Source organism: Parambassis ranga, chromosome 5 (genome assembly GCF_900634625.1).
Source record: "Parambassis ranga chromosome 5, fParRan2.1, whole genome shotgun sequence".
Lineage (NCBI taxonomy): Eukaryota > Metazoa > Chordata > Actinopteri > Ambassidae > Parambassis > Parambassis ranga.
Genome location: NC_041026.1, coordinates 16,542,054 through 16,554,183, shown reverse-complemented (window position 1 = coordinate 16,554,183; position 12,130 = coordinate 16,542,054). Strand labels below are relative to the sequence as shown.

At 41.3% G+C, this 12,130-nt stretch overlaps 2 protein-coding genes across 4 annotated transcripts; both read right to left on the bottom strand.

The window, feature by feature from the left end:
* Positions 1-4,224: 4,224 nt before the first annotated feature.
* Positions 4,225-8,717, bottom strand: fblim1 (filamin binding LIM protein 1). Of its 3 annotated transcripts, XM_028406591.1 has the most exons (9): positions 8,580-8,707; positions 7,907-8,130; positions 7,237-7,618; positions 6,567-6,724; positions 5,823-5,904; positions 5,533-5,702; positions 5,266-5,444; positions 5,039-5,159; positions 4,225-4,929 (listed from the first exon to the last, which is right to left on the bottom strand). In XM_028406591.1, the coding sequence occupies exons 3-9, from the start codon at positions 7,592-7,594 to the stop codon at positions 4,819-4,821; spliced, it is 1,179 nt and encodes a 392-aa protein (XP_028262392.1). In that variant the 5' UTR covers positions 7,595-7,618; positions 7,907-8,130; positions 8,580-8,707; the 3' UTR covers positions 4,225-4,818. The 3 variants fall into 3 exon arrangements, with proteins under 3 accessions (XP_028262392.1, XP_028262393.1, XP_028262394.1); XM_028406592.1 differs by lacking the exon at positions 7,907-8,130 and having other exon boundaries at positions 8,580-8,717; XM_028406593.1 differs by lacking the exon at positions 7,907-8,130 and having other exon boundaries at positions 8,613-8,707.
* Positions 8,718-10,059: 1,342 nt separating this feature from the next.
* On the bottom strand, positions 10,060-11,583 carry LOC114435474 (transmembrane protein 82-like). The gene is made up of 6 exons (XM_028405157.1): positions 11,511-11,583; positions 11,348-11,420; positions 11,082-11,268; positions 10,573-10,990; positions 10,248-10,432; positions 10,060-10,143 (listed from the first exon to the last, which is right to left on the bottom strand). The coding sequence occupies exons 1-6, from the start codon at positions 11,581-11,583 to the stop codon at positions 10,060-10,062; spliced, it is 1,020 nt and encodes a 339-aa protein (XP_028260958.1).
* Between the last annotated feature and the right edge of the window lie 547 nt (positions 11,584-12,130).

Here is a 12,130-nt window from a genome sequence, read left to right as displayed (position 1 = left end):
TGCACATAGCCACCTGCTCGTATTCTTATCAGCAAGAATAAAATAAATGTAATGGACACAGTTTTTGTGAATTAAGTAGTTTTATAAGCAAGTAAAAATAAAGACATGCATTTTTTGTACGTTAGTAGTTTTAGTGTTTCAGTATCATCTGCATTAAGCAGTTTGGTTCATGGCCCAACAACTTTTTGAAACTCAGATGATGAGAAGACCACTGTGTTCAAACAAAATATGCTGATGTTATTTCATTGATGAAATATATATTTTTAAAGCTCACTTATATTGGTTGTTAAATGAAAAGTAATGCACAATCCATCTCCATCTATATTTAAGGTTGATACTGGGAGTGAGTCAGAGGCAGGGCCATCATGTAGGGCCAGTGGAGAAAGTTCTATTGCTGAGGTGAGTGATGACGGGTAAACTCAATCAGGTGGGCATGAGGGAGATTTGCCAGTTTTCTGTCTCTGTAAATGAGAGTAGTAGAAAGAGAGTGAAGAACAATAATCACACTATTGTTCTTCACCCTCTTTCTTCTTCTTCTTTTTATTCTTCCGTACGTTATTTGGCGCAGCATATCTTCAACATACATTGACCGATTTCAGCCATTCAACTATCAAAATGTTCATCTCACAGAGGACATTCTGGGTCAGTTTTTCAAATATTAAGCAATTTCGGTGTCATTTTTAACATGGGAGTCTATGAGAGAGCCCTTCAACTAGGGTCATCTGCCAAATGTATCTCCTCCTACAAATTTCAATCTACAGACTCCATTTTAGTCTTAAAACGCTCATTAGATGCTGCTCTATCAAACTTCAATTCAGAATTTTCTAATTCCGAATCGTTTCCGCACTCCAGGCGCTCAAAGTTGGAGTGGTTTTTGAGGTCTCCTCTGCTGTTACCATGGTGACAGGCTGACACACACAGAGGCACACAAAGCTCTGAATTGCTCTGATTCTCCAGCAATTCAGAGAAATCCTTCACATCTGCATTCAAAGCAATTCTTCAGCTGCAGCAATCAAACTTGCAATCTGTCTCTGAAATAGTCATTGAGTTAATATTTAGTTTGATTGCTGCAAAGCAATCAAACTCTTGTTCTTCTACGTCTTTATTATTATTAGTTTGATTGCCATGGCAATCAAACTCTTGTTCTTCTACGTCTTTATTATTATTATTATTATTCTTCCGTACGTTTTTTGGCTCAGCATATCTTCAGAATGCATGGGCCGATTCAAACCATTCAAACATCAAAAGATTCAGCTCATGCAGGACATTCCCGGAAACCTTCAATAATAATTACAAATATTATAATATTAAAAATATTAAACATTTTCCACCCTCAAATTAACATTGGAGTCAATGGGAGAGCCCTTCAAACCATGCATTTTGCAAAATGCTACTGCTCCTACAAATATTAAGTTAGAGAAACCATTCGAGGCTTAAAATACTTCCAACGTCTTGGTCTTCAAAAGTTGTATTCAGAATTTGGAAGTTCAGCTCCGTCTTCAAATGATAGGGGATTAAAGATGAAGTGGTTTTTGAGGTCTCTTCTGAGTTTAACATTAGTGTGTATTGCGTGGAATGTTGGGAGCTAGAGTGGGTGAGTCATCGCTCAGAGTGCGGGAGGGAAAAAAATTAAACCAGTTTCTGCGTTTCTATCCTGCTGTCACGTCTGCACCTTTTGTCTGACAGGGATAATTTGGCCACCAGTTCGAAGGAAAAATGGTCTGGGTTCTGTTGGTGTCGGTCTTAAAACTCAACACCAAACAGTTTTGCCTGTAGATCGAGCTGTTCGGGGAGAGTGCCGGTCATTCCTCCATTAAGACATAATGTAAAACCAAAAACAGAGAAGCAGAGCTGCCATATTTTCTAACTCGCCGCCATCTCCACATCTTCGACATCCCAGACATAAAAATCGTACCAGTTGTAGAGCAACTTCTTGGGATTCTGACGGTATTCTTATTTTTCGTCTAAAGTCTTCGGTTTGGAGAATATGAGACGTTGTTCGGAGGGTGGTTTTACATAGGAAATGCATTAGGAGGGGGAAAGAGAGCTGCAGTTAGGGGCAGCTGATAAACATTCCGGTTGCCATGGATGCAGGCAGGCAGGCAGGCAGGCAGGGCTGTTACCATGGTGACATGCTGACACACTAGAAGCATACAAAGCGGCCATATTTGTAGTCTTTATCAGACTTTAAGCATTATATCTGTCATATTGATCATCCTTCAGCTGTATACTACTTTTCCACATTCAAATCACACAGCCTGAGCTTCTTATAGTCTTATGGTATTATTCCACCCTCAGACCTTTCATATGGTATATTCACAGGCTATTCTTTAAGGTCGTGACTTCATACTGTTCTTGTCTTCAGCTGTTTCTCTTTCATATCTTCATAATATTAAAACATTTTCTACTTTTCCAGATACGAGCTTCATCTTTCTAAATTCTTAACTGTGTTTCAGCAAATTAAGTTCAGATTGCAGATTCTCCAGCAATTCAGAGCAATCGTTCACATCAGCGTTCAAAGCAATGCTTCAGCTGGGGCAATCAAACTTGCATTTTCTTCAGGAAATGCTTTTCTAGTTATTATTATTATTATTATTCTTCCGTACGTTTTTTGGCTCAGCATATCTTCAGAATGCATGGGCCGATTCAAACCATTCAAACATCAAAAGATTCAGCTCATTCAGGACATTCCCGGAAACCTTCAATAATAATTACAAATATTATAATATTAAAAATATTAAACATTTTCCACCCTCAAATTAACATTGGAGTCAATGGGAGAGCCCTTCAAACCATGCATTTTGCAAAATGCTACTGCTCCTACAAATATTAAGTTAGAGAAACCATTCGAGGCTTAAAATACTTCCAATGTCTTGGTCTTCAAAAGTTGTATTCAGAATTTGGAAGTTCAGCTCCGTCTTCAAATGATAGGGGATTAAAGATGAAGTGGTTTTTGAGGTCTCTTCTCAGTTTAACATTAGTGTGTATTGCGTGGAATGTTGGGAGCTAGAGTGGGTGAGTCATCGCTCAGAGTGCGGGAGGGAAAAAAATTAAACCAGTTTCTGCGTTTCTATCCTGCTGTCACGTCTGCACCTTTTATCTGACAGGGATAATTTGGCCACCAGTTCGAAGGAAAAATGGTCTGGGTTCTGTTGGTGTCAGTCTTAAAACTCAACACCAAACCATTTTGCCCTGAAGGCCAGCTGTTCGGGGAGAGTGCCGGTCATTCCTCCATTAAGACATAATGTAAAACCAAAAACAGAGAAGCAGAGCTGCCATATTTTCTAACTCGCCGCCATCTCCACATCTTCGACATCCCAGACATAAAACTCGTACCAGTTGTAGAGCAACTTCTTGGGATTCTGACGGTGTTCTTATTTTTCGTCTAAATTCTTCGGTTTGGAGAATATGAGACGTTGTTCGGAGGGTGGTTTTACATAGGAAATGCATTAGGAGGGGGAAAGAGAGCTGCAGTTAGGGGCAGCTCATAAACATTCCGGTTGCCATGGATGCAGGCAGGCAGGCAGGCAGGCAGGGCTGTTACCATGGTGACATGCTGACACACTAGAAGCATACAAAGCGGCCATATTTGTAGTCTTTATCAGACTTTAAGCATTATATCTGTCATATTGATCATCCTTCAGCTGTATACTACTTTTCCACATTCAAATCACACAGCCTGAGCTTCTTATAGTCTTATGGTATTATTCCACCCTCAGACCTTCCATATGGTATATTCACAGGCTATTCTTTAAGGTCGTGACTTCATACTGTTCTTGTCTTCAGCTGTTTCTCTTTCATATCTTCATAATATTAAAACATTTTCTACTTTTCCAGATAAGAGCTTCATCTTTCTAAATTCTTAACTGTGTTTCAGCAAATTAAGTTCAGATTGCAGATTCTCCAGCAATTCAGAGCAATCGTTCACATCAGCATTCAAAGCAATGCTTCAGCTGCGGCAATCAAACTTGCATTTTCTTCAGGAAATGCTTTTCTAGTTTACTTCTGTAGGTAAAATAGGTGTTTAACAACCTGTTAAAATCCGCAGGAAATTACTTCATATTATTATATTATATTTCATAATATACTAATACTAATACTAATATACTTTTTTTCACCACCACCACCACCCCACAGAAGGTGCCCCACCCCCCCAACCCTTGACTCTGTGATATTATAGGTAAAACCTTTGGTTAAAGACTGAACAAAAACATAACAGACTAAGCCAGCATATCAATGTTTACTTGGTTAAAAAGAAAAAAATGAATGAATGATGATAGAAACAAAAAAGAAACATGTAATTGATCAACAAGTCATTTTGAGACATAAATAAAATCATTCAGCCGGATTCAGAGTGAAAATTGACAATAATGTCCAATCAGTATAATTAGATCAGTATTGATGAGGCAGGCAATAATGTGATCCTGCAATAAATCTGCTTGTGCTTTGCCTAATCGATGGTTTTATCTGAACAGATAACAGTAATTTTGATGGTGTGTCACAAATTTAATGCACACTGCAGTCTGCCTGGAGATTAAATATATTAGTTTACATTTCCATAAATGTTTATTTATTTTATATTTTTATATAAGGTTAATGTCAATGATGAACACAAAAAATGACAGAGATTTTAGGATTTGTGTGTTTTTGTTGCAAAAATATATCAGGTGCATGTAAAATTTACTGAGTGCAAAATTATCAAGTATAAAAGAAGAATAGTAGGATCTTTAGAAAGCATGATACATAAAAAACATCCATATTATGACTCCTATGGCAGTTTTGTCTTGGTTGTTGTTCATCCGGGGACCATGATGCTAGTTAGTGCTGACCAGAGACCAGGTTCAGGTGACAAGATTTGCAAAGCATCTTCCCGTCTAAAGGATAGCAGCCGTGCTCATTTGGTTCAGGAGAAAGCTGGATGACGCAGACCTGCAGACGATATCCAACACATGTTAACAGATGATGAACAATATGTGTCTGTGTGTATAGACTGGACAGTGTCTCCTTATAATACAGCTGTTTGCAATGCACACAGTACCTCACATCTGTAGCAGTTCTCATGGTAGGACCGTCCCAGGCATTCAACAGTGTAGCTGTCAGTACCGTCCTCTTTTGGGATGATTAGCCGGTTACAGGCACTACACTGGGGAGCGTACTTCCTGTTAAGTCAAAAAATTTTAAAGGAAAGGAAATGTTATAGATTATTTTAATTGTTAAGCATCTAAAAAAAAAAGAAGCAGTCAAATGGTGCAATCCGTTTTCTACCTGTAGTAGTCCTGAAGGCAGTAAATGTCTCCAACTTCTCCTTGAGCAAATGCTTGCTCTCCAATTTGCTGTTTACATGTCGTACAGGTGAAACAAGTAAGGTGGTATGCTCGTTCTAGTGCACGGATAATGTGATCTGTGATGGCCTCCCCACACGCCCAACAAAGCTCCAAGCTGGCCTAAGACAGAGACAGAGACACAGACTCCTTCATAAATTGTTTCTAAGTGTATCACTCTGCAGTGGTTTCTGTATTCACTCTGACCCACCTGGTAACAGTCTTCACAGAGAGGAATCCCTGCCTTGTTGTAGTACTGTTTACCAGCCAGGGGAATGTGACAGGATCTACACTGGAAGCATCCATCATGGTAAGTCCTGTTTAAAGCCTCTATCGCAGGATCAGAAAGAGCCACTGGCTTCCGACAGAAACCACACACGTCTGCATTGTGCACAAACATCAGATGTTAAAAGCAGGCTATAATAATTACAGCGTGTGTGTGGGCAGAGCAGTTTAAAGGCTCAAAGAGTGGTAAAAGTGTGTAAACAGAGATCATGTTACCTCTGCTCTCTCTGCTTGTGTCCGGGATCCCACAGGAGTGTTCATCTTGGTTTAACCCACTAGATGGTGGGCTTGTTTCTACCTGAAAGAATGTAAAGCATATTACTGATGTAAGAAAAAATTGATAATCAGTGTTTTTTTAAAGTTTTACTGTTTGGCTTAAATCTGCTCTTGAATGACACAAAGGATTGTTGACAACTTATTTTCTCTACAAAGCAGCATAATTCTACTACATTTGACCAAAAACAAAAAAAAACAAAACAATATTATCCATTTGTGTTGTTCACATGGGTAGAACAACAGAAACAATAACTGAGGACAATAACAGCCGTCCTGTTACGTCTCAGCCCCTTTTCCTGATCTTTTATCATTTCCACCCAGAGACGTGGTGGCTTTTATTGTTGGGAACCAACGTTTTCTCATAACTATAGCAGCCATTTAGAAAGTCCTCTGTTTGTACAGGCACATGTGCAACTTTATAAAGTCTTTTAGTAAGTTAGCCATGTCCATAAGACAGTTGTTGTCCCATTATTAATGTGTTTTCCTCCTGATTCTGCGTAATCATTGCAAAACATAATACAGTATATGGAAAAGTAATGGAAAGAATGACGTGAAGTACTTGAAGCATACTTTATTGAGGAAAATTGGCATAATAATAATAATAATAAATGACAGTTTAAACATGAAAACATGTCCACACACATGTAAACTATTGAAGTGACAACTAAAGAGAAGTCTGCATACCTCTTTGTTGTAAACTGGCTGCTGGCCTGGGGTCAAAGGGTGGGAAAAAGACGTCTGGACAGGAGGAGGTGGTGAAAGTGCTGATCCTTCAGAGAGCAATGCTCCCAGAGATAAAGGCGGTGCATCAGAAGGAGGAGGAGGAGGAAGAGGGAAGTGCTCTGTTTGGCAAGTAAAAATAAGTTTGTAACAACACAAAAATAGATTTCGACTTGATGTTTTATTATTTAGCCTTATACTCTGTGTCACTCTGTATCTTGCTGTGCTTTGATTTTGCACATTTGAGCCCCTGTTCTGTTTTTGGAAAGCTGTTCACATCAACAGAGCAAAACCAGGATACTGTGCAGACCGGATCATAACCAGGATATGGGTGCTCATGTAAGAACACCTAGTCTCTGGATACAGCTCCCTCTGGAGCCACAAAGGCCTTTAGACATTTTATACATAAAGAGCACCCTTGAAGGTTGGTACATGATGAAATCCAATTCTGAATTCTTCTAAATCTGGCTCTAGATATATACCTAAGTAGTGCTGGTCTTAATAAATGATATTCATTGAGATGTTCAAATGATTTTTCCCATGCAAAATTAGAGAAGGAAAAGTTATAGTGGAGGCAAGCTGAGCCCTGATTGGTCACACACAAGGCTGTAGTAACAGATTTTATGAGCATTACCTGGCATCCTCTGTCTTTTCTCTTCTTGCTGTTGGGGTTTGACAGGTCCAGGTTGGGCAGGTTTGGGGCTCTGAGGGTTTGGAGCTCGGGCAGAGGGCCCTTCGTGAGTCCTGCCTGGGCTGTTACTACTGCTGTAAGACCCAGGTGGTGACTGGTCCTCTGTTGTTCGTCTGAGGGGGTGTATGCTGCTACCTGGGCTGACCGGGCTGACTCTTACAGCAGCCAGTTGCTTGTCCCTGGCTGGGGCGCTGTGAGCTTGGAGGGCGGGCTGCTGCTGTGTCACTGTGGCCCGGTAAGGAGATGCCAGAGTGATGAAGACGGAGGACACCATCCTTTTTGGTGGAGCTGCTGATGCCATGACTTTTTCAGAACCTCACACCGCCTGACAGGAGTACAGAAAACCAGTTATGACCACAGTGAAGAGTGCGTCCAAAGTTCAAGACAGACACATCATCTTACATGATCCATATCAGCCACACATTCATCAAATGAACCACACTTTTCTATCACCTCTACAAACGCCCTCAGTCAACTTTGTGGGAGTGCTCACGGTATATCCTCACTCTTACAGCCCTCATATTGAATGGTTAAATGGCAGAAAACACAAATCTGAATCATTTGTCACCTTTAAACACACCCACACTGGCTGTTATTAGCTGCTATTACATACCTGTAGGAAGATGTGGTGTGAAGACAGCTCTTTCCCTGCTCTATATCTCAAAACTCCTGGTTTATTTTCTCTTCTATGAGCTGCCTCTGAGAGAAGACTTACTCCGGTAGAGAGGGCGACTATCTGCAGAAGGCCACTCCTTTTCCTTCTGTACCTCCCTCCTCCCCAACTCACTCGTCCGTCGACCCCTCCTCCTTCTCTGGCTGAATGACAATACCACCTCCCTCACAGCCGTAAAAGGTGAACAGTTAATCTCAGGCAAAGTGCAGTAAAAAACATGACACATTCATCTACTATGAAAACTTGGCACACACACACACCCATGCATGCATGCACGTAGACACACACTGAGTTATGCAACAGTTGTTCAGTCTTACCAAAAGTACACTGAGATGTTTTTAACAAATGCAATCTAAAGTGTCATAAAGTGTTTCACAGGCAGAGACACACAGTCACCTCCCGTTTTGTTAACTTTTTGCATGCCAGCCGGATGTGACTGTACCTGCCTTTTCTATCTTAAACTGTCCTCTTTCTCTCTCCTGTGCAGCTCTGCCTTATTGTTCTGTCAGCTTTATTTTCCCTACCTCCCTCATTGAGTCTGCCTCCTTTTTTCTTCTCCCTCTTTCCTTCTTCCCTTCCCCCACAACATTATATCACTTTAGCTTTGACTCACTATCTCATGCCTTTGCTTCCATTTGGGCCTCACCAACGTCCAGAGCAGGGCACGTCCGTCTGGCGGACTTCATCGAGCTCCTCCTGATGGTGAAGCTTTTGTTGTGCGGCCATACAGGAACAGCAGCATTACAGTGCAATGAATCAGGGCTTTGTGCAAGAGGAGATGTTGATATATCAGGGGAGGTGGGGCGGGGGGGGGGGACACTGAGTGAGTGATGTCTGAGAGAGAAAGCTATGAAAAAGTTGCTTTGTTGTGTTTGCAGCTCTCCATCACAGCGAGTCTCTGCGATATCAGGTCTCCTGATCAGCAAACATTGTGGTTAGTTTCTGGACCCTGTGAGGTCCACTCCTCTCTCCAAAAGTGGAGCATGGAATTAAAGTTTCCTGATCGATGTGGGTAGAAAGGAATGTGTAGAGAGGGTTAACAGGAGATGGCGATGAGGAGAGTGATGGGGGTCTCTGTTGTTCCAGCTTTGTGGAAAGGAATGCTGCAGTGATGTCACGGCTGCAGGAGGGAGCATGCCTGCTGATGACACAATCCCCAGACCTCCACGCTCCGCCCTCCAACAGCCAAAATCCTCATTAAACTCTCTGAACTTCTTCACAGTATGATTTTACACACCACCATCACAGTCAGTATTTGTTTTATCTTTGCTCAGATAGAAACAACAAGAGACTGAAAAGAATGAGGGGAAGTCAGAGGAGCAGGAAGAAACACAGAGGATAGGAAAAACAACTGCGTGTCCAAAGCAAGCTTGGGGACTAAGCTGGAGTGGAAAAGTTACTTCTCAGACACAGATACTGTGACTTCAGCTCTATTTCGAAACAGCTGAATTTAAGTGTTGTGAGACAGGATTAATATCATCAGTGCCATTGTCATAAAGCTGTAATTTATTTTAATGTATGTTCTGATGATGATACAAAAATTACCTCATTTCAGAATGCTTCCAAGCTTCTCATTTTCATTTTTTACAAATCTAAATTTGTGCATTTAGATGTATCAAGGCTGAACCAACCCCCTCCACAGACACAGATTCTTTTCACTGAATCATTTCTTTAATACTCAGGAAGCTGATCTTTATGTGGGAAGGGTTAGGGTAGCGCCTCTTTATTTACTGACTTCACCATTAATTTACCAATGAGTTGTCCTGATGACACCAATACACCAATTAACAAAAATTAATAATTTTTGTCAAAGCTTACCTTCGTACATTTATATACTGGAGCATGAGGAGTGATTTTAGTTAATCATATCGTTTCTGACTGGAGGCCATTTGATTCAATTTATATATGTGCATTTGCACTTTTCTGATCATCTCTAATCTTCTCTTTGACTTTATGAAGTTACTTCTACTGAGTTACACTCAATGTTTATCGATAACCTGTCTCTTTTAAAGTGGCATGTGGCATTAAAAGTAGTTTTTAATTCTGGTTATGTTAAATGTGAACACATCTTGATGTTTGACTTAGATGTACTATCAGCTCTCATGTGGTGATGATGATTTCCTTCTTTTGTGACCGGAGCTTTCTTCATATTTGATCGAGCTGGTTTCTTCCTCTTCCTATAAATAAAGCATGACAAATCAGATTTTGTTTGTACATTTCTCAACATTATTGGGAAATATCAATAAGTTTTATACTGAATAACCAGATGATTAACTCAGACCTTTAGCACCGCCTGCAGCAGATCCTGAGAAGGCAGCAGACAGAGTGCCTCTCCTAGAAAAGCGATGAGGACGTGGAGAACATCAGACCACGAGCCCACCGTCATCATGAGCACCAGCAGGGCTCCAAATCGAACCACTACAGTGTGGAAGACTGTCTCTGTGCCCTTCAGCTGGGGCTGATCCCCTGAATGAAAAAAGTTACGCAATGATGTTCATAAGTCTTTTGCTTGTTTCATGTTAACTTTGTTTTATTATTGAACATACATTCATTTCTGGCTGTTAATTAGGATTTCTGGGGACCTGAACAGCTGCCCCAAAACTCACCTTGAATAGAGAACACCAGCAGAGTGTAGCAGAGTGCCAGTGGAGTGCAGAACTTCAGAGCATCCCTCTGGGACAGGAAGTGGTCATAAACCATGGTGGTGGAAGCCACAGTCGCAAGAGCAAAAACCAAGACAACCGCTCTTTGCAGTGCAGCCAGTATGGTGTGTCCAGAGGTCAGGAGAGTGATGCACTTCCCACAGTAACGCTCTGTGCTATGCAGTGGGAAGAGTCTGGCCACATGGCTCCACAGACTGTGGCTGCAGCTCGCTAGTGCCCAGCTCAGAGCAGCTGCCAAGAACAAGCTGAGGGAGCTGTGTGGAGCCCCCTCATGGAGGAAGATCAGAATGCTGGTGAGGCAGCAGCCCAGGGAAAACTGGCATTGGACCAGGAGCAAGTCTACACCTCTGCCACTAGCATCCTGAAATGAGACACAGGAGAAGGAATGAAAATGATTCCACAGAATAACTCATATATTGTTATGAGCTGCTCTGTTTGTTTGAGGAACTCACCATTCCTGCTGACGCCCAGACAGAAATGGCTCTGAGAGAAAACTCCAGCACTATCAGGGAGGAAACCCTCAAGCCCACCATGGACAGAAGGACAGCCAGGGACCAGAACTGGAGAGCTGCTCTCCAGCTCCTTTCCCTGCTCACTGAGGATGACCTCAGGTTACCTTCATTTTCAGTCTCAGAATCACTGCATGGAGAAGAGATAGAGTAACTCCACTCAAACTGACTCAACACTTGCTCTTCTTATTTTTAAAGGTTAAACTCACCTGCACTTTTCAATGAAGTTGTAAACTCTCATCAGGCTGCACATTACTGATACTCCACATGCACCTACAAGACCTTTGAATCACAGTTAAAAGTATGTCAGGTCTAAACTCAGTAAAAGTGTTATTGCAATGACAAAAAACATGAAACATGTAGCCCACTGACCCCGAAGAAAGCAGTCAATAGAATCAAAAAGCATCCATTCAGGTCCTAGGATCCACGAGAAGGGGAGAAACATCCTTACGTTTCTTTCTTGTAATGTCTCAACAAGGACACTACGAAAAGTTCCTATGATCCCTCCTTCATGCTTTTCCCCCAATCTCTAAACTGTTACAAAGGCAGATACCACCTTATCCCCAAACCTGTTTGTGCTCCAAAGGTCCAATGGTTAACAGTGATTTATCTGCAGTCTGTTCATCTCCTGATGAAAGAAGATGGAAGTCCTCCTATGATTAGATTTACCCTTTAACGTGATCAAAATAAAGTCGGACACAGTGTATGCAACACAGAGAAACTCCCTTTAAATCTGTGATCCTGTCAGGTGAAAAGAGAGAAGTCCAGGTCTTGTTAAGAAGTGACAAACCAAGAGAATGACAAAAGATTAGAAGTAGCTGCAGTTATGTTGTTTTTGTGGGGTACGGCAATCAAAATATGCGTACTGACAAAAACAGAAAAATATAAATGCACAAAACTGAAGTGATATTTCTACAGGGGGGCTATAAAATTTAATCTGAAGCTTAAAGTGGAGTTGGTGGAGCCAGTAAAGGGGGTTTGGCACTTAATGA

Excerpts from the sequence above, each read along its gene's own strand:
- fblim1 (XM_028406592.1), bottom strand. The coding sequence starts at position 7,594 with ATGGCATCAGCAGCTCCACCAAAAAGGATGGTGTCCTCCGTCTTCATC. Across the intron at positions 6,725-7,236 it reads GAAAAGACAGAGGATGCCAG|AGCACTTCCCTCTTCCTCCT; the intron begins GTAATGCTCATA and ends CTTGCCAAACAG. Across the intron at positions 5,703-5,822 it reads CACAAGCAGAGAGAGCAGAG|ACGTGTGTGGTTTCTGTCGG; the intron begins GTAACATGATCT and ends TGCACAATGCAG.
- LOC114435474 (XM_028405157.1), bottom strand. The coding sequence starts at position 11,583 with ATGTTTCTCCCCTTCTCGTGGATCCTAGGACCTGAATGGATGCTTTTT. Across the intron at positions 11,421-11,510 it reads TATTGACTGCTTTCTTCGGG|GTCTTGTAGGTGCATGTGGA; the intron begins GTCAGTGGGCTA and ends TGTGATTCAAAG. Across the intron at positions 10,433-10,572 it reads GCTGGTGTTCTCTATTCAAG|GGGATCAGCCCCAGCTGAAG; the intron begins GTGAGTTTTGGG and ends TTTTTCATTCAG.